The sequence below is a fragment of the Carassius carassius genome, chromosome 4, assembly GCF_963082965.1.
Source record: "Carassius carassius chromosome 4, fCarCar2.1, whole genome shotgun sequence".
NCBI lineage: Eukaryota > Metazoa > Chordata > Actinopteri > Cypriniformes > Cyprinidae > Carassius > Carassius carassius.
This window is the reverse complement of record NC_081758.1, coordinates 34,256,545-34,281,147: the sequence shown is the minus strand read 5'-3', so window position 1 is coordinate 34,281,147 and position 24,603 is coordinate 34,256,545. Positions and strand designations below refer to the sequence as shown.

Sequence of the window (24,603 nt, the reverse complement as noted above, 5' to 3'; positions counted from 1 at the left end):
AACCTGTGGGTTTGTGAGTGTGAAATCTTGTATCTTTATAGGTGACTTAAAATAGACAGGTTATGGATGGCAACGGATCTATTAATGTATGTACAGCTCCTTTGCATCTTGCACAGAAGTTATTAACTATATTGGTCATGGCCATCTTCCCAGACTTTTTAAGCCTGTTGAGAAAATATCATCGGTGAATACAATCACAGAATCTGGAAAACTTGTTGAAAGTTATATAGAACAGACTACAAGTGCAGCTATAATGGTTAGATCTGATGCTACTTGAAACACGAGTTAATGCAGATGGCGGGGAAATGTTTTTTTTTTTAAATCAACTGGGAGTACAATATCAAGATAATTTTTTGGGTCAGACCAGCCCACCTTAGAGAGACTGAGCTATGAAGACTGCCTCTCTAAATTTTACATCTTTTATACCCCATTCCACCCAAGTACCCTACAGTCCAACCACAGATGAGGAACCTGGTTGTGTGGAAGCCACCTGGAGCATCATCCACTGTGGCATCTAACTCCTTTTACAGGCCTCCTGATGCCTACAGTGCTTTTGGTACTAAAGAACACCCTAATACGAAACCTGAGTGTTGCACCACTTCCACAGTTTCAAGGAGACATTAGCACACATTAATATCATAACCTGTACTTAAGCAGTTGTTTTGCATAGAAAATATGTAGAGAACAATACAAAACGATGTATAGCACATGAATATTTACAACTTTAAGTTTTCACAACAAATAATACAGCACCAAAGTACATTCTTTGTGACTTTTTTTATTCTTCTTTTTACAACCACTGCCAAAACTATAATGATCCCTCTGAAAATCTAAACAAATAGACATTTTTCAATTCCCATACTTTCCTTTTTATAAACTGTAGTAGTGTACATTTACAAACATTGCAGTATTAGGCATTTCATATAGACATTACATGTCAGAGTGAGAGATCTTAAGGAATTCAGAGTTTATTTTAATGTGCGTGATTCAGAGATACAGGAAAAAACTTGAATCCAAAAGATCCTCAAAGTCGGTCAATGCAAGCCACTTCAAACCAGCAATGTAAAGGCAGTGTGAATAGAGTAGTAAAGATAGATGCTGGCTAATACATTTATTATATCCTCAGAAAGCATATACACTATACAATTTTTCTCTGAGTCGCAATGAGAATGGATGAAGGTGACTCGTCTGTGAATAAGTACATTAATTTCGAGCTTTTGTCAATGTTTCCTTGTCGTCCTTCTGTTTGAGTCTGTAGTCTGCCAATGCAGCCTTGATAGCATCCTCTGCAAGCACTGCCAGAACAAAAAAAAAAAAAATTCACACAAATAAGATTATGAAATCAGAACATTTGTGCTTTTTTTTTTTTTGATGCTGTCAATATGTTTGCAATCTCAAACAGCCATTTTGATACACTTACTAGAGCAATGAAGTTTGACTGGTGGTAGACAAAGTTCTTTGGCAATCTCAGTATTTTTGATTTTCAGGGCATCGTCAATCTGCACATGGAGAAGAGAACATTGAAATGTTGTTAGGAACGCTTGAGAGAACAAATATGGAGCACATTTAGACAATCTGATAACAGTGTGAATTCATGAAATGGTCTGAGTCACATTAACTCACCGATTTTCCCTTCACCCACTCTGTGGCCAGTGAGCTGGAAGCAATGGCTGAGCCACAGCCAAAAGTTTTGAATCTGGCATCTACTATCTTGCCATTTTCATCCACCTGAATCTGTCAGACAGGTTGACAACAAAACAAAGTTACTGATGCAAATAGTAAATAAATACATCTACACTGGAATTTAAAAGCACGTCTTGCCTGAAGTTTCATAACATCCCCACACGCAGGTGCGCCTACCAAACCAGTGCCTACGTTTTTATCATTTTTGTCCAGGGAACCAACATTTCTGGGGTTTTCATAGTGGTCCACCACCTTGAGAGGGGAAAAGAAAAAAAACGGACATGTAAGACATCTAAACAAATAACAACTTCCTGATCAAATTTAACATCAAAGGATTTGCAGACCTGCCAACCTTGCAATTTTTTTTTTTGATTTGAGATAAAGGTTTACACCAAAAGGAAACGTGCCCTTGATAGATAATGACAGTGCCCTTCATAACGTTACAGATCATTAATCTTTGTAAGTAAATCACTTATTTAATTTGTTGTGAGCTTACAAAACTGTCAGCATACAAAAATATAAATGTATTCACCTGTGGCATAGTTAAGATACTGAATGACAACACTGATGAGTTTATAGGACAGTTACACAAGTGGGTTACGAAACTAACTGTACATATGAATGAATGTAATGTTAACTCATAGATCAGCCGATGACATGTGTTTTATAGTCAAACAGATTGCGGAAAATACTGTAGGACATGTACAATGTTCTGCCTGTTTTGTTTACATGCGCAATTATCTAATGTTAGCTTAGCTAGCAACTACGATAAAAGTTGATCTCAAATATTAGGAACTACAACTTAATGAATCAATGGATCTATTCTCGTGGCATGATAGACAATAAGAAAAAAGTTACACGTACCTTTTTATGATAGGAGCAGGCTGATCTGAACTCTGGTAATGACAAAGATCTACTGAAAATTGCAGAGGATGCACAGCGCCTGGCTGCAGCCGCTAACGCCATGTTGACTGAATACTGCTGCATAAACAGGGCTTAACCGGCAGGGGGAGCGCTTCACCGCACACATCATTACACAAACATATTTTACATTCAAAACTGGAAACATTATACATATGATATTCATATTACGTTGTATAGATATTTTCTGCCTTATAATTAATATTTAGCACAACATGCAATCCGAGAGTGGGGGCTACTTAACACTTTCAATGCACACATCATTATACAAAGATAATATACATTTGTGGTTTTTAATTAATTTCACCAGTTTTGCCCAAACAAACATTAAGCCCTTGTACTACACTCTAAACATTGTATCTTAACACATTGAGCGCTTTCCCCTGCATTTTCTAAGTCATAGTTTATTATAAATCATGTAGTAAGTCCATCTTTGTATACAGGGAAGTCGTGGCCTAATGGTTAGAGAGTCGGACTCCCAATCGAAAGGTTGTGAGTTCGAGTCCCGGGCCGGCAGGAATTGTGGGTGGGGGGAGTGCATGTACAGTTCTCTCTCCACCTTCAATACCACGACTTAGGTGCCCTTGAGCAAGGCATCGAACTGTGTGTGTGTGTGTGTGTGTGTGTGCGCGCGCGCGCGCATATTTCGGATGGGTTAAATGCAGAGCACAAATTCTGATCTGAGTATGGGTCACCATACTTGCCTGAATGTCACTTCACAATATGCGTATGTTCCATTTTTGAAGTTATTGCTGTTTACATGCAACTGACATAACTAAACCAGCAGGGGGAGCGAATTCACCGTACACTTTGCTGTAGAATTTATATAATATTTAGCATATTATTTACAATAGTAATGTCAGTGTTGGAAAAGTTACTCTGGAAATGTACAGATTACAAGTTACCCTGTTTAAATTGTAATAAGTAGTGTAAATATTTCGATTACTTTATTAAAAGTAATGTAACTGATTACATTTACTTTTTGAATACTTAGATTAGAATACATTTCTAAAAAAAATTTTTTCAACAGTTAATAATTTTAAAACATTTAAAGCAGGCAGGGTTAACCTTACAGTACTCAACTCCATTCATTACTTGAGGAGTATAATTTAATTTTAAAGCACGCCATCGTAAAATCAGACTTTAGCACCTATTTTACTTTTTTGAAATGGTTCTGGGGTTAAATACAGATTTTAAATCATAAGAAATAGTTTAATAGCTAGTATTAAATTTAATTTATTTTGTCATTAAATAACGTAATTCCGTTACATGTAACTAGTTACTCCCCAACACTGAGTAATATTGAATATTTTACTTCTATTGTGTATTTTAAATGTGTAGGCTATATTTCGGAATGTCATTGTTTATATGTTATTACTGCTGCTTTGGACAAAAGCGTGAACATTTTAATGCAGACATTAAGAATGAGAGATTTCCAAACCACTACAGAAATTATCTCTGAAAGAGACCACAGGTAAAAGTGCCAAAAGAGACAGCAGCCAATGCTTGTAGTTGGGACGCGCCCCCGGTTTTTTTTTTTTTTTTTTGGCGAGACCCGCCTTCTGACTTGCATGAGTCCTCCTGTTTTTCGCGCGTGCTCGTGTGTTGTGTGTGCGCGAGCCCTGCCCCTGTTTCCAGGCAGATACATAGTAGTCAACATGGCGGCGACGGGTAACGAAGAACAGACGTTGTTGCCAGATATCGAAGAGGAGGCTGAGGGCATGGAACGAGAGATGGAGTCAGAGGAGGAAGAAGAAGAAGGTATGGGAGTCGAGCATTCCGACGAGGAAGATGAAGAGGATACGTCCGAGGACGAGCGGGAGAATGAAGCGGAGATCCAGAGGCTGGAGGAACAGGTGAGGAATGAATGAGGCTAACAACTCTCGAAACATACGCAGCTCTCGAAACACAGCACGAACGACTCTGCAGGGAAATTTCTCTTCATATATTTGGTAGAGCCCGTTTATTAGAGCGGTCCTACATGCTTAACCAACCAAACACATGGCCAGGGGTTATACAATTTAGAAATGCATACTGTGTTCCTGGGGAATGTGGCTAGCAAAGGCTTAATCGAGTTAGCGAAGACTTGCGTCTTAACCCTCAAAATAACTGCCCTTTCATTTCGCCTTTTTACTTATGTTTTTCACATAAATGCAGTCCCAGCTGTGTTTATGTTGCTTTGTGACCTTGCATGTCTAAAGAATATATGTGAATTATACAATAATAAAGTTTGGAGTGTTTTGATGACGCGTGGTGACGCCACGGAGCTTCATGTGGAGCAGCTTTAAAGGAACACTCCGACTTTTTGGGACTTTAGCTTATTCACAGTATCCCCCAGAGTTAGATAAGTCCATACATACCTTTTTTATTTCTGTGCGTTCTTTAAGTGTTATTTGACGCACCCACCGCTAGCCTAGCTTAGCACAAAGACTGGATGTAAATGGATACTGGTAGCATAGTAATCCCAATAAGTGACAAAATAATGCAAACATTTTCCTATTTACATGTTGTGATCTGTATAGTCACAGCGGGTACAAATAACAAGGCTATACGAGACAGATACCATTTTTAATCGTATAAATACTGGGAACTATATTCTCACTAGGCGTAGGAGCACAGATAACGTTACTTGGGCGGAGTGGCTACTTGGGCGGAGTGATTAGCGCAGCACACGAGACCGTAAACAAAACAAACGTGACTAACTAGCTAGACGTGACTCGTGATCATGGCTTACCTTGAGGAATTGGCAGACTCAGAGGAATTTTACTGTGTATCAAACCAAGATCCAGAACCATATAGTTTTGAGCCAGAATACACAGACGAGGAGTTACAAACTTTGGAAGCTGTAAGACGAAGGGAGAATCAGAAAGAACGCGGACTGGTGGTGTAAATGTGCATTACATTAGCAAATGTGCTAATGTAACAAATGTTACATTAGCATGGCACTGTTACAGTATGGCTAATGTTAGTCATCTCAAAACATAACGGAACACTTACCGCAGCAACAGGTGATCCAATTTGTCCTGTCTTTATTATCGATGGGATGGCTGTATCCTTTAGCACACGTTTCATGGTCCGTGTGGCAACTTGCATTATTTCAAAATAGTCGTCTACAGTAAAATGTTCAGAGCAAACGAAATACTTCGTGATGGTGTTTACAGGTGTGTTTGGATCTATTTCCAGAGCAAGTAACTTTTGTGAACAAGTAAGCGTTTGTGGTTGGAATTCTATGAAACATCATAGTAATACCTGGTCTCCCCTCTTTATTGTCGCAGTTCTTTACAATACAGCGAACACCCATGATTGTACACTATAAATCTACTATCTAGTAATTGCTGACTATTACTCCAACTCTGAGCGAACTCTCTTCTCCTCACCACTAGAGTTGTGACGTTCGCGAACGAACCGATTCTTTTGAACGGCTCATAAACATGAACGATGGGAGCCGAGTCGCGGCTGGAGGGGAGCCGTTCTTTCTGTCGTTCTTTTATCCTATGCGTGTTTCACACAGATGCACACAAATGAGCTCCTCCGCGAGACAGAACAGTTGTAGGGGGAGGGGCGCACCCAGCGCAGGCCAACTCTTTATAGCGTGATGATATTAGTTATTAGTTGTGCACGCATCCTTCACGTCCTTCACATCCTGCGTGCCTCTGTCATAATGACAGTGTCATTGGGTAGGAGCGTTGAAGAAAAAAGCTGTTTTGCATAGACATTTATTGCAGCCCACTTTGTTATTGTTCATTGACTTGAAGGGGCTGATGTTTGCAAAGTTTACAGTAGTAATTGTATGTAGACATTTCCATTTTATTTATTCTAACTTTAAATATTTTTTGTTTTCTATCAAAATGTTCTTGTTTGATAACAATGTTCTTGTGTGGAAGTGTTTGTAGTAAAAGCTGTTTTGCACATAAATTCATTGCAGCCGGCTTTCTTATTGATGTTTATTCGTGAGTAGGTATTGTATGAATAACATAAGTCAACGTAGCTTTACACACACACACTTTGTACTAAAGGTAAATCCAAAATAGTGATGTCACTGTCTAAGCAGAGGGATTTGTGCAACCCTATGGAATATAGTCCACACATGACAAATGAGGTAATAATCAATATTTCAGAATAATTCAAACTCAGATATCGGTGTGTGATATCTGAGTTTTAATTATTTGACTACAAATCTCACCTCATCATTCTTCCCAGTGATTATTTCCAGGATAAACTGAGATGGCTCCAAGCTGGCTTCTTAAAACTGACTAAATATTTAAAAGAGCCAAAAGAGAAAGTTCCTCTTTGAAAGGAACGGATCGCGAAGATCCGGATCCCCTCAAAGAGCCATAAATCCCATCACTACTCACCACGGCGCGTTTTGGGTGCTGCGCTAATCACTCCGCCCAAGTAGCCACTCCACCCAAGTAACGTTAGCTGTGCTCCTACGCCTAGTGAGAATATAGTTCCCAGTATTTATACGATTAAAAATGGTCTCTGTCTCATATAGCCTTGTTATTTGTACCCGCTGTGACTATACAGATTACAACATGTAAATAGGAAAATGTTTGCATTATTTTGTCACTTATTGGGATTACTATGCTACCAGTATCCATTTACATGCAGTCTTTGTGCTAAGCTAGGCTAGCGGTGGGTGCGTCAAATAACACTTACAGAACGCACAGAAATAAAAAAGGTATGTATGGACTTATCTAACTCTGGGGGATACTGTGAATAAGCTAAAGTCCCAAAAAGTCGAAGTGTTCCTTTAAGCAACAGACGCACCTGTTAGTTCCTGTTATGTCTTTAGATTTGAATCAGGTTTATAACACATTAGTTTTAGGATACAGACCACATGCAGTTGCAAAAGACTTTCAGGGGTGAGACTTTTCAGGATACAGAGCCCCTCCTCTCGATATCATCCTCTCCGGCGGCAAAACATGATTGTTTACGTGTGTTGTTAACTCTGTAGTAGAGGAGGTTATCGCAATTCCGTACTGTTTTACCATGCCTGGAAGTCACTGTTGTGTTAAAAACCGCTCCAGTTACTCACACGATACATATGAAAAACATAGGAACAATGGAATACAGTTTTTAAGGTTACCGAAATTGACACAGCATCAGTCTGCAGCCTCGTCTGAATCTCATACACCTTGCATTCACACTTTTAATGGTTTTAATCTAACCAGGACATTTACATCTAGCAATCACACATTTAACTACCCTAGCCAACCCAGAACTGGTTTGTCCACTTTGCAGCCCCCAACACAAAAACCTGGTACAGTATTGTGTCATTGGGCTAAAATCAAATTACAACTAAATACCTAAACATACACCGCTTTAGCCTAACGTTACATTAAAACATGTTGGAAAAGTTTGTGTACATTGAACATCTCGTTGCAATCTAGTGTCTACGAAACAGTCGCAGTTAATTACTTTGTCATTTTGGTCAAGAAGTGTCTGCTAAATGCAATGTAATTACAGCACACTAAAACACATGAGAAGAAACTTACCTTGCCCAGTAAAATGCTGTTTTCACCACCTGGAGGCTCGTAGTTGACCAAGTCCTGCACCCAGCCAGAGCAGAAAGCCTCGTAACTTTCCAAAGACTTGTGGCTTTTAAACTACTGCATTGTGTAGTAACGTACACCAAAAACAAGATAATTCACAATGTCCATATATGTGCATGGAGGTAAATGGTCCAGGTCTCTGTGCCATTTCGCTGCAGGGAGCTCGTGTGGGTCGATATTTTGGATGCCTGAGAGCTTCTCCAAACACCGCTGTTTTGCGCTTGGTGTGAGCTTGTTCCTGTAAAGTCCCTTTTCTTTCGCCTTATATTTTTGCATTGCATTACGTTCTTCCTTTTCTTTCTCTTATTTGTAGATCCGTCTCTGTCCCGCTGAAATAATAATTGTGCAAAAATGAAAGAGCTCTGGAATGTTTAGTCGCGCCTCTGTGAAGTTCTGAAGGTGCTGCCCCTGGTAACCGATAGCTTCTCCTACCGTCATGGCCGACCGGCTCAGACCCCGCCCAAATCGACACGTGACTCCTCACTCTCAATTAAAAAAAATAAATAAGTTTAACCAAGTCATAGCTGGTTTAAAGGGATAGTTCACCCAAAATGAAAATTTGTCATCATTTACTCACCCTCAAATAGTTTTCAAACCTGAATGAGTTTCTTTCTTCGGTTAACCAGCTATCGGTAGCCATTGACATCCATAGTATTGTAAATTACTATTGAAGTCAATGGCTACTGTTATTAGCCATTCAGTGGCTACCTTCAACTGTTACCAGCATTCAAAAAAAATCTTCTTTGTTCAAAAGAAGAAAGAAACTCACATAGGTTTGGAACAATGTCAGGATCAGTAAATGATTACACAATTTTCATTTTTGGGTGAACTATCCCTTTAAGATGGTCTAGCTCGAAAAAACCAAGGTTATGGGTTCGATTTTCTGGGAAAGCATGAACTGATAAAATGTATTGCCCTGAATGCAGTGTAAGTCACTTTGGATGAAAGCATCTTGCAAATGCATTAAGGTAGATATAAAAGTTGGATAAGCCAGTCTTCAGCTAAGTTTCACAGCCAGCATTTAATACTTGGACATTTAGCTAGGTGATCAAAAAAACTGCTTAGACTGGTTTAAGATGTTTTATTCCAGCAAGAGTGACAGCTTTATCTGTGATTCTCCATGATTAATGCACAGGTTTGGTTCAGTCTCTGTGGATTTGCATGCATTGTATTGTTCAGTTCAAAGCATTCCTGACAACTAAAGTCACAGATGTTTTCTGTACAACCAGTCATGCAGCAGCTGTAATCTCAAATAAGTGTGTCCGATCTCTAAACCATCAGCTAGTTTGTGTTCAACTGCAATACATAAGAAAGCAGAGATTAAAGTTACAATTGTTACCTGCAGAATTCAGTAGATCAATTACAAGAAGTCACATTGATAGGCATTATCTGATTTATTCCAATGTTTTTAGGTCCCACGAAGTCTCTCTCTCTGTGGGTAGTGACGCTGTTCCAGTGTCTCCAACTCTTGCGTGCTAGACTACAGTGAATGCCCGCCTTGTCCAGATGAAGCCATCCTCCCATCCAAATGTATAGGTTGTTAAATGTTTAGGAGTAATTTGAATTGGAGTAATGTCGTTTAGAAGGATTTAGTTCATACCTTGCATACTTCCAGAAGCATTGCAATCATGTGATATTTTGCTTGTATGGTTCATGATTTTGCTTTTGCATTAAACAGTATAATCTCACATTGACTTATTGATGCTGAATGAGTTTAGCATGTTTCCTGATGTTAAACTATAGTAGGCGCACTTCTACGAGATACTTGGTGAATCAATTCAGTTGTAATATTTTGCGAATACAAAGTGAATATGATAAAGCTAATGTCAGCAACCCATCTGCATTTCTACAGCTGTCAATCAACGTGTTTGACTACAACTGTCATGTTGACCTAATCAAACTCCTGCGGCAAGAAGGGAAGCTTCACAGACTGCGCAAGGCCAGGCAGAAGATGAGCGAACTCTTTCCTCTCACTGAAGGTGGGACATCCTTATTTTGTTTCGCTCTTCTGTTCTTTGCTCTCGTTGTGCATTAGCTGGATTTTGGTGCATATTATGATATAATGTAAAAGAATATTAAATGCTTTTAGAGTCCAGGCTATTTTTTGATTAGTTCTTGAGGTTTAAGTACCCATCACTCTTCAGGAAAGTTGATCTCCAGGAACAGGATTTTTTGCAGCAGCCCTAAAGTAAAATTTGAATGGTTATAACGATTCTAATGAATTTACTGGACATGATAATGAGAGGATAATCAAAAGGAGTGCTGAGATTTTATGATGTGGTGATATGGGTATTGTGTGACTAATTGTTTGACTGATTTGTTTGGTGGAACAGAGATTTGGCTGGATTGGCTGAAGGATGAAATTCGCATAACAGAAGACGAATCAGACCGTGAGAAAGTGTACGAGCTGTTCGAGAGGGCTGTCAAGGATTATGTCTGTAAGTGTGGCTTAAATGTATTCCTATTTTTCAGTTCTTTTGAAACTTAGATTTGGTCAAATTTGTAATTGTTTTCTAAGTGTAATAATAGATTTAATGTTTGAGCTAACTGTAAAACACTGTTACTTAAATTCTACATCTGTTACCATCAATAATTTGAGAAATAACATGTATTTGCTGTTTAATTGTAAAATGGATTGTTTTGAGGTAATCCTGTGCTGGGATATTAAAAAAAGATACTGGTAAACTCCTCCACAGGTCCAGAGATCTGGCTGGAATATGTACAGTACTCCATCGGGGGAATGGGAGCCCAGGGAGGCATTGAGCGGGTGCGCTCCATCTTTGAGAGGGCGCTGACTGCTGTGGGTTTACACATGACTAAAGGAGCTTCAATCTGGGAGGCCTACAGGGAGTTTGAGATTGTTATTCTGTCCACAGTACAGGTATTTACTCTGGGTTCTAACTCCGATTTAATACAGGATATCAGTATGGCATTAAATTGTTATAAAAATAGCCAAGCTGAAATACTTTAAATGAAATTTCACATGAATAGTAATAAGAAGTACGACTTTGGATGTTAAATAAATCTCTTAAATGATTGCATTGTTTAGTTTTGTCTTGTATAGGTGTTTTAACCCCTTCTCTCTATCTTTAAGCCTCCTCCTGGCAGCGCTCCATCACAGGAGCAGCAAGAGTTGTTGAACTCTCAGCTCGAACGCATACACACTCTCTTCAGGCGGCAGCTAGCTGTACCTCTGATGGGTGAGATCCATTCTGTTTCTCTTGTTTTGCTCCTTCAGTCCTCCACTTTTCCATTCTTTTTTTTCTTTTTCCAGTGTTGGAATAAATATTCGGAAAAACTTGTGTCCACGGACAAAAAGGGTCAGGAGAACTGATGCCAAAAGAATTTAGACTATGACTATGAGATTGCGCAATTTGGCAGAAATAAAATAAACTCAGAACAATGTCTAGACCGAACTGAAATCTGGTCAGATAGGGTTGATTAAGACTTAAGTTACAAAAAATATTGATTCTTGCATGTGGTTTACTGTCATGTGAAATTCTGAAAGACAGGTAATATATGTCCTGTCAGGTGGACACCAGCACTGCCAGACAATGTAACACAGGCTGGAGACAGGAGAGACAGGAGCAGCCTGCAGATAGCCAGATGGTCTGGTTTTTTTCAGCTTCTCTATTGCCGGCTGGTTTTGGCACCAGAGATGCAGAGGAGAATGCTCTGATCACATTCCTCTCATCTATGAGAGCCAGATCACAGATTAGGTTTTCGTACAGCATGGCTCATGTTTATATAGCCTTTTTTCAGAAAGTTACCTTGTAGTGATGACATAGGTGAGAAATGCAGTAGTAACAGGAAGACTGATTTTTCAAAGCATCGGACACAGTGTGTGTCCTTGCAACAGAAAATGTTTTGTAAGATTTCTGATCTTTTTTTGTTGATATTGTCTTCTGTAGATATGGAGGGAACATATGCAGAATACTCTGATTGGGCTGAAGATGGTGTCCCTGAGATGGTGACACACCACTACAGACGTGCCCTACAACAGTTGGAGAAATGCAAACCTTTCGAGGAGGCTTTGGTAACTGCACACTTGTCTCACTGCTGTAGAGATCATTTGGTTTTCTGATTTGAGGTTTCTGTTATGATTTAAAGTGAAATGATGTCTCTGGCAGCAGCTGTGGTGGTAAAGATGGTGATTGTGAATGTGATTTTAAAATATTTTACAGCAGTAGCCTGCTTGAAGCCAAAATAGTCTACACAAGTGTCATTTAGAGAATCTGATTAAATAAAACAACTGTGGTTGCTGTGTTGCCCATGTGGCACTTAAATTACCCAGCCACTAATTAAACTCCACAATAATAAGTGCTCTTGCACCCTTTTCATTACAACAGATGTAATTTTTCTGTATGACTTTACGTTCAAAAGATGTTGTTTCTCATTTGAGCTTTCTAACGCTGTTCTTTTTTTCATTTCTAGCTGGTCTCTGAACCTCCAAAGCTGGCAGAGTATCAAGCCTACATAGATTTTGAAATGAAGGAAGGAGATCCGGCTCGTGTCCAGATCATATTTGAGCGGGCGCTGGCAGAAAATTGCCTTGTGCCGGACCTGTGGATCAAATACACCGCATATCTGGTGAGCGACTCGCGTAAGCACTTGTCTGCTTTTACCAAACAGCACTGTGCACAGCTCACAAACTGAATGATTCACAATGTGCCAATCCCACACCTCCCTCCGTTTATTCAGAAACACATTAATTGCTTTAATAGGATGGTAATGAGATGCACAAGCCACAAATGCGCAGCAGTGTAGTTGCAGCTGGGAACATATTAGAAGAGCCAGCACCTCACCAGATGGAGCGAGGGAGAGGGAGGAAAACGGCGAGTTAACGAGGCAGAAAGAGAGATGTGTAGGGAGAGAAAAATGAGAGCGAGAAGTGGAGAGAATGAAACCTCCCCATATTAGCAGCCAAAGCTGCAATCCATTTGTGCTTTCTGATTTAATGACTGAACTTAATGAACCTCTGCATTAAGGTCTATGTGCTAGAGTGTGTTGGTGGAGCCCATTCAGGCAGTTGAATTCCTGGCAGATATGGATGTGTGAAGTAATTAAATCGAGCCTTCATTCTTGTAGTCTCTTAGGTGATTAAATTGAGATGCTTAACTAAATTATATGAACCAAACACTGTGAGTCACGGAGCTGCTTTGCCTAATGGATATAGGGAGTTATTACTTGGTTTTGCAAAGTGCTGTATTGTATCTAAAGCCTCCTATTTAACTGATGACCTGCACCACTTTAGGATCGAGTGTTGGATCAGTTTCCATAGAAAAGAATGAACATTTTATTCTGTTAACTAACATCTGTTCATCACCTATTCAGCTAGAGTATTTGGCTAGTTTTATCTGTCATACTTTAGCACTCCAATTGCTCATCCCTACTAACAAACTTGGTATGCTTTAAAGAACAATGCAACCATGATCCATACTTCAGCAAATATCATCATTCAGTCTTTGATAGTCATTTTGAAGGGCAGTGAGCAGATGTTGAGTTGGCGTAAGTTGTGCAAAGCAGAGATTTTATGCATCTATCCCATTTGTAGATGCAATATTGCATTTTCCTGAATGATTATTGATGTAAGGCAGTTTCCCACAGACAGATTTATGCTGGCTGTAATTAAATTTTTCTTACAATGGCAGAGCGATTCCCTGCTCAGTGTCTCCTTTAGCTCGATGTTACATGTAATGTTTGAGCAACAGATGTGCTTGTAAATTACGTTGTCAGCAGAACTGCAGCACTAGATTTGGAGGTGGATTATAATAATTATGGACTACTCATCACACACTCACACTTGAGCTTTCTTAAGCATGTTCAGTGGCTTTGGTGCAGAAGACAAAAAGACTAAAATAGCCTATGACCTTAAGCTTCTGTCTTTCTCGAGGCCTGTTTATTCAAGACAGAAATGGATTCCTATGGATTTATTCAAACTGGGAAAGAGTATTCTATTTTATTAGATCTTTCATCAAAAAGTTGCTCTTTTATATATTTGTATATGTGCATGTGTATATTCAACATCAGTATTGCTGGTGTGAAAAGGTCTGTGAAAAGATATTAATGCTGCTATTTATTATAAAATTATATAAAATGTTTTACTCTGTTTGGTTGTGCCAGGTGTGAATTTGTTTGTGATTCATCTGGATGTATATTTGTTTACATTTTGCTGTAAGCAGGCCATCTGCTATTTTTGCATTTTATATGAAAAGTCCTTTAGTAGGTAAACAAGCAAGAAGAGCTGTGGCTCTTTCCAATCAGCTGTTTGATTTAATCAAGATAATGATTTCCTTCCCTAATTAATTGGAAACCTGAGGGTGCAGACATGTTTCTAGAACAACATAGTGTAGTTATTCTCATTTCCTCTGCATCTGTCTGAAACATGTTCCATATTTCTGATGTTCTGACCTGTTCAAGCCAGCTTTTGTACAGTAGTATTCAACTATTCAGAATGTTTAGTTGATTGAATTTAATGTTTGAAAAATATTCACAAATGATTCTGTGACTTATAATAGTTTTTTTATTTTCTACCTCAGGATCGTCAGTTGAAGATTAAAGACCTAGTGTTATCTGCTCACGAGCGAGCCGTCAGGAACTGTCCCTGGACCATGGGCCTGTGGAAGAGCTATCTTTTGGCTCTAGAGAGGCATGGGGCTGACCATCAGACAGTGACCGGTAAAAGAGGGAAAAAAAAGGAAATATCAAGGAATTAAAACATTTTATTCTAGTTATGCTAATCACAATGATGGTTGGACATTTTTGTGAAGTCTTTGAAAATCCTACACTCACCGGCCTCTTTATTTGCAATATCTTGCTAGTACCTGGTTCAGCTGCCTTCATTTCTTGTGGCAGATGTACCAGTTGCTGGAAACATTCCTCAGAGATTTTGGTCCATGTTGACCTGATAGCATCACGCATTTGCTACAGATTTGTCAGCTGCACATCCATAATGCAAATCTCATATTCTTTGTGACATGGTGTATTATCCTGGAAGTAGCCATCATAAGATGGGTACAGTGTGGTCATAAGGGGATGGACGTGGAGTTGGTTGGCTGATTGGCTGATTAGATATTTGCATAAACAAGTGGTTGAACCAATGTGCCTAATAAAATGGTCGGTGAGTACGTGGTATGAATAGTAGTCATGGTTAATGGTCAAAAAATATGAAAACACTGTTCGCAATATTGATTCAGTTTATGAATGCAAGAATTTTTTTTTTCAGGAATGGAACAAATGATTTTAACACACAAGAATTGAAATTAAACAAGCATTATAATTTCTTTTTTCTCAGATGTTTTTGAAAAGGCCCTGAACGCAGGATTCATCCAGGCGACTGATTACGTAGAAATCTGGCAATCTTTTCTTGACTACCTGAGGAGACGTGTTGATTTTAGCAAAGGTAAGATCATATACCTTTTTTTTCCTGTCTTATTACTGATCTGCTCTAACATTCTCAAAGTTTTGGCAGCTGATATCATATGAGTAAATTTGATGATTTATTATTGATGGATTTGTTGATTATTGCAGAATGGAGCAGGGAATTGGATGAGCTGCGGGCAGCTTTTGCACGCTCCCTTGACTACCTGAAACAGGATGTAGAAGAGAGTGAGTATCGTGTCTGTTTTTATGAGGTATGAGAGCGCACACTTGTAGTAAAAGGGGCACATGTAACTACTATCTCACTTCTCAGGGTTCAGTGAAAGTGGAGATCTGTCCTGCACAATAATGCAGATTTGGGCAAGGATAGAGGTGAGGAAACCCTAAACAGTTGCATCTGTCCATCCTCCATTAAATAATGTTGTTCTGCTGATTACAGTCTGTCTGTAGTTGTTTCAGAACTGCTTGTGCTTGATTTGCATTAAACAGGCCTTACACTGTAAGAACATGCAGAAGGCCCGTGAACTGTGGGACAGCATCATGACAAAAGGAAATGCAAAACATGCCAACATGTGGCTGGAATATTACAACCTGGAAAGGTCAGTTGTTTTCATCAGTTCGTGCAAACCAGGGAGATGTTTTCAATTCCATTGATGCTTTTTGAATCAAGGGTGGGTGCCAACAATATTTAATTAGTGGTTCACAACCAGGATCAGATCAGAAATACCAAAATATCTTGATCTATATTGGGAAGCCTTTGAATATTGTGTTATATGACTGTTTTAAAGATGACATGAAACAGCATTCACAACACATTTGACTTCAGTAGTGTAACATATTTTTGAGTGAAGCAAATTTTTCAGCAAGTAATGTGGGGATAATGTTTACCCATCAGGATTTGACTGGATCAGAAGGGGGTTTTTATGCAATAATGCTGTTGCTTAATATAATTTTCCCTGGTTGTTCAACCTTGGTTATATCAGCAGGACAAAACCAATTCAGTTTTAGGAGTCAAGCAACTTATTACATTTTGATAAAATATTATGAAAACAAGCATTTTTTGAGTGAGTGATGCATGTTAATAATAAATTAGGGTGGATTATTATTATTTGGATTTCATTTTACCTTTCAAACTCGCCATGTAAAGGCTGCATGTTGTAACTCTTTTTATATGTTTGTGGATCAGGTCATATGGAGATGCTTCTCACTGCAGGAAGGCTCTCCACAGAGCTGTACAGTGTACATCAGACTATCCTGAGCATGTCTGTGATGTCCTGCTCAACTTTGAAAGAGTGGAGGGTGAGTAAAAATGATGCATATATCGATTGCTGTTTATATGGGTTGCCAGCTTTTTAAGGTTTACGTGGGTGGTGTCTCTCACAGGCTCTCTGGAAGACTGGGATGCTGCAGTCCAAAAGACAGAGACTAAAATCAACAGAGTCAATGATCAGAGAGCAAGAGTATGTCCTAACTAGCCTTTTTTGTAAATACTTGGCATATGTTTAATTAGATTTATCCTCTTTCCTTATGAAAATAACAGAAATAATGTGTCAACAAACGAGCAGTTATGCTATATGTATCATATTTAATTTATTTGTCAGCAAGTTTGCCATGCAGACACGTCCTTTTTCTGTGGTTTTTGAGCAGTGTGAATGCTGTTTTTGCAGGTGGCTGAAAAAGAGGCTCTCCAAGCCAGACAAGGGGACGAGAAAGCCGAGCACCGGAGGAAAGCCAAGGCAGATAAAAAAGGCCAAAAAAAGAGCCAGAAAGCAAACAGAACGGGGGATAAACGGAAAGCTGAAGACAAGTACGATGAGGAATGGGGAGAGGATGCAGGTATGGATGAAGAGCTTTTTATGTTATTCTAATGTGTAAAAAAATCTAGTCATTTTCAAACAAAATGTCGATTTGTAAAAGCTAACAGTGTGGTTTAGATTTAAGCTGTACTGAGATATCAAATGTGTGCAGAGCTGCCGTCCAAGAGGCTCAGAGGGGAGGACAACTTTGGTAGCACAGCCACAGAGGAGCTAATGGAGACAGAAAGTGGACTTTTCGGCCGACGAGCTCCATCACGTAAAACTGAGCCACCTGGTTTCCGTAAGAACCAGCAGCGATCATCTGAAGCACCGCAACAATCCCAGGATGTATCAAAGGAGCAGCGTAAAGAGGAAAATAGTGTATTCGTCAGTAACTTGGCTTTTAATCTGGATGACCCAGAGGGCAAGCTGCGAACATTGTTTCAGAGTTGTGGGACTGTACAGCAGGTGCGGCCCGTGTTTTCAATGAAAGGTGTGTTTAGAGGCTATTGCTATGTGCAGTTTGAGGACCGACTGGCTGTACCCGAGGCACTAAAACTGGACAGGCAGGATGTGGATGGGCGGCCCATGTATGTGTCTCCTTGTGTGGACAAGAATAAGAATCCTGACTTCAAGGTATCTAGAATGTATAGGACTCAATTTGTGATCAGGGGCCCGTTGCAATAAAGAGGTTCAACCAACTCGGAGTTCAAACTTAAACCCTGAGTTGACTTATTCTGAGATGGTAAACTCTTGAGTTTCTCTGTTTCAGAACAGCTGAACTGAGTTAGTTCAGTCGACTTGAGTAGGCTGACTCTGAGTTTAGCGCATGCACCACGACTATGAAAAGCCATGATCAATGGCTATTACAATTCACCATGGCAACAGCACCCTACAAAAAGACGTCTGCATACTTCAGTGAATACAAGTTTAATTCTTATCACGGTTAAAATTTCACAAGTGATAACTGGAAGGTAGGTTATTGAACTAATAGGCTATTCATTTTCATGGTATTCCACGGGCAAAAACCCCCTAAAATAATAGGCCTAATAATAATAATTTAAGTGCATTTTTCTTATTTTACAAATGATCTGCCAATAGGGTAAGAAAAAACAAAGAAAGTCTGTGTTAAACTTTACACGTGCGAAAGTCTGCTAAGGTCCGCTATGGTATGATTGACGTAATAATCTGCAAGTGTGCGTGGAGGCATGGGCATCCTTGTGCCTCACATTTTTTGTAACCGCCCCGGCACAGGTCTTTGTTTTGGTTCGTGAAACCCACCCACTGCCAGTTTGCCCAATTGTATTTTGCCACCCCGGGTTGCCAGTTGGCGGAAAACACCGCATATTTCATTTCATTCATCGTCAAGTGGACGCGTTCCTGTTTGTGTTGTCAATCTGGCAACCTCTGTGTGTAGCAAGTCTGAGTAGAAGAGGCCCGGTGGGAAAAAACCCTCTCAAATATTTTGCATTTGGACTGCAATACCTAGTTCAACCACTCAGTGTCAAGCTTACATACAGCAACCTACTTTCTGAAACAGGCCCCTGGTATTTAGTGTTCCCTGATGTTCACAATTTCTAGCAGATTTCTTGTACATTTGGTTATAATTTTTTAATGTTAATCATTTGTATAATTTATCTAAGGTTTTCAAGTACCAAACAGCTATGGAGAAGCACAAGATCTTTATCTCGGGCCTGCCGTACACATGCACTAAAGAGACACTGGAGGATCTCTGTAAACAGTATGGCACAGTGAAAGCCATCCGGCTGGTCACCAACCGTTCTGGCAAACCCAAGGTGTGTAGTCCTCTGTCATTAACATAAATATACAGTTATCCAGTATCCTGCAAAACATAGCACATATCGACAGCCCTAATATACATATATATATATATTAGGGATGTCCTGATACCACTTTTTCACTACCGATGCCGCAGCTTTGGCTATTAGCTGATTCCGATATCAATCCGATATTTTTATTTTATTCTTGAATAATACTACTAATAATAAAATAAATGGAAGCACTTTGCTCAATTAGCCACTTAAAAACAAAAATCTTTGTCATTATTTTATCTATTTTATAAAAAAAAAATAGAACAATGATACACATTACAAATACACATAATACACAAATAAAAATTAACAGCGTTTTGCAGGTACTATAGTATTTAGCAGTTGCATTCAAAAAATTGAATGAACAAGTAAAAATAAAACTTATTTACAAATTTCAGTTGTAGCTAGACAGTTGCCTATGGCTATGATTTTACTAATACACTTGTCTGATTAATTGTATAGTCTCAAGCATTCAGAAATGACACAGGAAAATGTTAGTTCAATAAAAACAAGGATTAGTTTTTGTAAGGGTTGTGCTGTCCACGTTTTTGTTGAAGAAATTATTGTGCTAGTATTTCTAAAGCAAAAAAGTGGCCAAAAATGAAAGATTAAGTGGATATTTTAATTGAATTAATTAAACGGAACATTCAAACTCTAAGAGGATATTAAAGCAGATGCAGCGCTGATATTGTCACCGACATTAAAACAGGTTAATGTTATCAAAATCCAAAAAAGATTAACAGGATTATAAAAGTAGGGGTATACAAACTATTTTTCCATTTGATTTCTGAGCCCAATGGCAGATATTTGTTCTTGTTTTAATCATGAACTCACTTAATTTTAACATTTCTTGTCAAATTGTGTAATTTAATTTCTTAAGTAAATGCATTTTGATTCAAGAATATTTTAGATATTTTCTTATATATTAGATAACTTCCTTGGCTGGTCAGGATGGGAGATCAGCTTAAACCAGCTATGTTTAGGCTGGTTTTAGCAGGGTTTTTTTTCAGCAGGATAGAATAATTGTTATTAATATGATAATAAATCAAAATAATCGTGATCATCAGTATAATCATTACCGTGCAGCTCTAATTAATGTGATTGTGTGCTCTGTAGGGTTTGGCGTATGTAGAATATGAGAACGAAGCACAGGCCTCACAAGCTGTGCTGAAGATGGACGGCACCATGTTGGAGAACTTCACACTCTCAGTTGCCATTAGCAACCCCCCGAGTAGGAAGATGGAAGATAAAGGAGTGCCAAATCGATTCCTGGGGGCAGCGATGCCAAGGCAACCTCCGGGCGCGTAAGTACTAGATGGTCTTGGACACGAAGACCTGTGTCTCCAGAGGAAAGACAGTTTTGGTTGAAATTTGCTGTAAAATTTGATTTGGGAATGTAAGGGGTTTCAGCTGACCCTTACTATTTAAATTGTAACTCTATTATGTAGGGCTGAATGATTAATCGAAATAAAATCAGAATTGCATTATGGCTTAGTGTGGTTATCAAAGCTGCAATTTAATCAGATAAAAATGCATGCTGTGTGAATGAAGTGGCTCATGATTAAAGCCCGAACGCTAAGGTTTTTTTTTTTTTTTTTACAGATATTTGGGAGTAAAAAAAAAAAAGGCCAATATCGACATATCGGCGATATTCTTTGTGTGTACATTATAGTACAGTACCAATCAATAGTTTGGACACACTTCCATTCATGTGTCCAAACTTTTGACTGGTACTATATATAGAATGCAATATATACATTAACAGAATATATACTTTATTATCCAGAATTAGTCTGATATCAGTGCACTGAACAGTAGTTGAAGTTTATTCAATTTATTTATTAAATTCTGTTCCATTCATTCTACTCTTTGAAGTTTATTTCACTTCAGAACATTTATTCATGGATTTGTGCCACGCCACTGTCTTCACACACAGACAAAACTTACTAGAGAAGTGTGACACAATATACCTCTGTAAATAAATACTATTTAAATTCACATCTTGCAGACTTTAATGCCCCTTGAATTAACATGTACATTCCTTTCGAACCGGAATCAGAGCAGAATATCCTGTGAAGTCCACTTCGCAGGGCACTTGCAGTCGAATAGAACAAACCTCTGAATTGATAAAGCCCCTTTCACACTGCCATTCCGGCAAATACACGGGTAAAGTGTTCCAGCAATTGTTCCCGGGTCGCTAGATTTTGCACTTTCACACTGCCAGTGATTACCCGGGATATGTGCGTGCTTTCACACACAACCTGTAAAGATCCCGTAACGACACGTGACATCAGGGCGTGACGTGTAATGTATGAGTCGAAAACGTTAGGCACGTTATACTTTCACTGAAGCAAGCGAACGATCTCGGCGTCATATTTTGTCGCGAACGTTGATCTTCCTTCAAAACAGCCGGTAAAAGAGTCGCGCGATAACGCGCGTCATCACTTTGACACGGCATTAGATCTGGCTTTTGTTCACACAGCGCTCGTCCCGGGTTGAACCTGGCAATGTTACTAGGTCCCCGACCCGGGTTCAATGCCGGAATCAATCCCGGGACGTGTTTGCTTTCACACAGAAGGCGACCCGGCAATATGCCGGGTTCGACGTGCAGTGTGAAAGGGGCTTATTAGAAACGTACAAAATGTGCAGAGTGGGGGGTCATGAGGAACAGGATTAAGAAACACTGCTTAATAGCATTGCGTCTCACCAACTAGGTGACAACGTAGTGCTAAATCACTATTTAACAGACTCAAGCCATCACCACACAAATTAGTTAGTAACTTGCCATTAAGACAACGCTTAAATGCTGCTGCCTGAAGACTGCCTACTGCCTACTTACTCAAGTGAAAGTGTTGGCTGTTGTCATTTAGGGGTGGGCAATAGACTCAAAATCATATTTCACGGTATGATCAATTTTAGTTCATGATAACGATATATATCTCGATATAGCTACTTTTATTTTATTGTATTTTGTAATTAAAAAGTAAAGCAATGAAGCAAATTACAAACACAATAGAACAAATACATATAAAAAAAATTTAAGAAATATTACAGAAATTTTATAAAGTGTATAAATAAAACACTGTATCATAGTATTAACTGTATCAATCAAACATGAACATGATTCTTATTAAAGATCCAAGCGATTCAATCATGTGCAGTGAGTGATTAACATTAATAATGACGGACAGTAGCAGGTAAATAAGGCTGCTGTCCCTTTAAGACCAACTGCATGGATCCAATATACTAGTACACATCTGGTTGAAGTGAAGCAGTCAGTTAAGTTACATTTTCGTCATTTAGTCATTTTATCCAAAGCTACAATGATATACAAGTGCCATAACAAGTCTCAGTTAGCTTAACACAGTACACATAGCAAGGGCTTTAAAAAAATTAAATAAAAAGAACAGATAGAATAGAAAAAGAAAAGAGCAAGTTAGTGTTAGGTCTAACAAATGAAAATAAAACGGATAGAATACAAAAAAATTAGAACGCTAGTTAGCATTATTTGTAAAGTGATTTCCACTTTGATTACAAAATATATATATACGGAGTACCGATTCACGTTAAATCAATTGGTGCTAAATTTCGGTACCTGAGAACACATCTAGCCACATACGCTACACAGAGAGCTAGAGAGACCCTGTGACGTGATGTCACCCCTGCAGCTCCTTCAAACAACACACAGGGCGAGCTGAAACTTTCTGAAGTGTGGTTACATTTTTAGGCCCATATGGCTTCTGCGAAAATGCAGACAGGATCGCAGAGTCCATTCATAAAAACATAATTTACTCTATGCGATGGAATTCGTCAATTTTGGACGAATAAATCAAAGTAGGTCTGCCACTTAATTCAAATCGCGGTATGAACTAGTGTCTGTGAATATTAAAATGCAAGAAGACGGTTTACATATGAATCCTGAATGTTCCTATTGTGTTACTATTGTGTTTCTTAAATATTCACATTAAAAAAGGTTAAATGTGGTTACATTTTTAAATCAATTGATTTGTCAGAAAAATTGCAAGTTACATTTTCCCACCCAAATCGTGCAGCCCTACTATCATATATCAATTTCTGACAAAGTCAGAATATCCTTAGTTTTTCTTTTTGTTTTCTTCATAGTCGTAGTTAACTGAAACACATCAATTCTTTCTCTTTACACATTTTTATATCTTTTCAGAAGAGGGAAAGGACGCACCCAGATCTCTCTGCTGCCACGCTCTCTGTACCGGCAGAGTACTCCAGATGCCAAAGTAGAGAACGGCACCGTTTCTGCACCACATACCACAGTGACAGATGGAGTGCACGGAGGACCTGGAACCGCAAGCCTTGACACTCAATCCAAGTCTCTGTCCAATGAGGACTTTGCCAGGATGCTCCTCAAGAAATGAAACTGTATGCAAATAACACAAGAAGAATACCTGCCTTCTGACAGAAAGCCATGCTGTGTCCTTACAAATTCTGGCAGAGACACAGCGTTTTAATTTAGCCTACTTTCTGTATATACATGACCACTCCCAATATATAGTAAAACAGTTTTAACACCTCAACCATGGAGATGTGCGCTATATTGTTTTCTTTATTTCTTAATAATAACGAAAGGGATTTGGGGGGGGACAGATTTCAGATTTTGTCAGCGAGTATTTTTTCTTAACAGGATGTTAAAAAAAACCGATGTGAATCATTGTTTTAAAAGGTATATGCAAGAACATTTAATATGAAGATACATGATGTATTAAAAATAGGTTTCAACACAGCTTCTTTTCTCAGTAGGTCCCTTTTGGGGTTATTAATATGTACCGGTAGATGCGTCCTGCACCTCTGCCTTGTCTAAGGCAACAAAAAAATAAAGATCAAAACCTTTATTTTACACATTCTCTGAACTGCTTGTATAAATAATTTATTTGCAGTACAACGACCATTTGAAACAGTCTCGCATGTTTAGATTTACAACTAATTATGTTATAAATGTCTTCAAAAAAGCTCTAAATGAAGACTAAATGGAGTAATAGATGATCGTCAGCGAATAAAATCCAGCACCTTGCCATCAACACAAGTAAGTAAGAGGTTTAACTTTTGTGTTTCTTGGACTGCATATCGCTTTAATTAAAAGCTGTGCTCTGTCCTGTCCTGGAAATTAGTAGATTCTTTACTAGTAGTTTTTTTGTTTTTTCTTCATGCATTTTGTATTTTCTCCAAGTACTGCCCTTTTAAATCTTGGTTAGTTGCTGACACGGCTTGTAAACCTGCCTTACCTTGTGTGCTCAATAATGGTCTGAAGGTTAAAGCTTGTGCTCCACAACCAGATACAATTCAACATTCAGTCTAGATCTAGAGTTTTAGCTAATCTAGAACCTTAGATCACAATTGTTTGTGCGGTCATATTCAAACTGAAGGACTGGCTAAGGAGCATGGGGAACCAATTGGGACCTTCCC

The 24,603-nt window shown here is 38.8% G+C and overlaps 2 protein-coding genes across 2 annotated transcripts; one reads left to right on the top strand and one right to left on the bottom strand.

Moving 5' to 3' along the window:
• Nucleotides 1-930: 930 nt before the first annotated feature.
• LOC132131229 (iron-sulfur cluster assembly scaffold protein IscU-like) lies at nucleotides 931-2,690 on the bottom strand. The gene is made up of 5 exons (XM_059543249.1): nucleotides 2,548-2,690; nucleotides 1,822-1,935; nucleotides 1,624-1,734; nucleotides 1,421-1,499; nucleotides 931-1,295 (listed from the first exon to the last, which is right to left on the bottom strand). The coding sequence occupies exons 1-5, from the start codon at nucleotides 2,668-2,670 to the stop codon at nucleotides 1,204-1,206; spliced, it is 519 nt and encodes a 172-aa protein (XP_059399232.1). The 5' UTR covers nucleotides 2,671-2,690; the 3' UTR covers nucleotides 931-1,203.
• Nucleotides 2,691-4,201: 1,511 nt separating this feature from the next.
• LOC132139894 (squamous cell carcinoma antigen recognized by T-cells 3) lies at nucleotides 4,202-24,191 on the top strand. Its single transcript, XM_059548585.1, has 19 exons — nucleotides 4,202-4,460; nucleotides 10,012-10,138; nucleotides 10,493-10,597; nucleotides 10,856-11,040; nucleotides 11,254-11,359; nucleotides 12,071-12,195; nucleotides 12,594-12,749; nucleotides 14,699-14,837; nucleotides 15,454-15,561; nucleotides 15,690-15,767; nucleotides 15,853-15,911; nucleotides 16,029-16,138; nucleotides 16,726-16,838; nucleotides 16,923-16,999; nucleotides 17,207-17,375; nucleotides 17,508-17,971; nucleotides 18,979-19,131; nucleotides 20,284-20,471; nucleotides 23,348-24,191. Exons 1-19 carry the CDS (start codon nucleotides 4,263-4,265, stop codon nucleotides 23,556-23,558), a joined length of 2,871 nt encoding a protein of 956 aa, XP_059404568.1. The 5' UTR covers nucleotides 4,202-4,262; the 3' UTR covers nucleotides 23,559-24,191.
• The last annotated feature ends 412 nt before the right edge of the window (nucleotides 24,192-24,603 follow it).

Excerpts from the sequence above, each read along its gene's own strand:
- LOC132139894 (XM_059548585.1), top strand. The coding sequence starts at position 4,263 with ATGGCGGCGACGGGTAACGAAGAACAGACGTTGTTGCCAGATATCGAA. Across the intron at positions 15,562-15,689 it reads ACGTGTTGATTTTAGCAAAG|AATGGAGCAGGGAATTGGAT; the intron begins GTAAGATCATAT and ends TGATTATTGCAG. Across the intron at positions 17,000-17,206 it reads TCAATGATCAGAGAGCAAGA|GTGGCTGAAAAAGAGGCTCT; the intron begins GTATGTCCTAAC and ends CTGTTTTTGCAG.
- LOC132131229 (XM_059543249.1), bottom strand. The coding sequence starts at position 2,670 with ATGCAGCAGTATTCAGTCAACATGGCGTTAGCGGCTGCAGCCAGGCGC. Across the intron at positions 1,936-2,547 it reads CCTGCTCCTATCATAAAAAG|GTGGTGGACCACTATGAAAA; the intron begins GTACGTGTAACT and ends TCCCCTCTCAAG. Across the intron at positions 1,500-1,623 it reads AGTGGGTGAAGGGAAAATCG|ATTGACGATGCCCTGAAAAT; the intron begins GTGAGTTAATGT and ends CTCCATGTGCAG.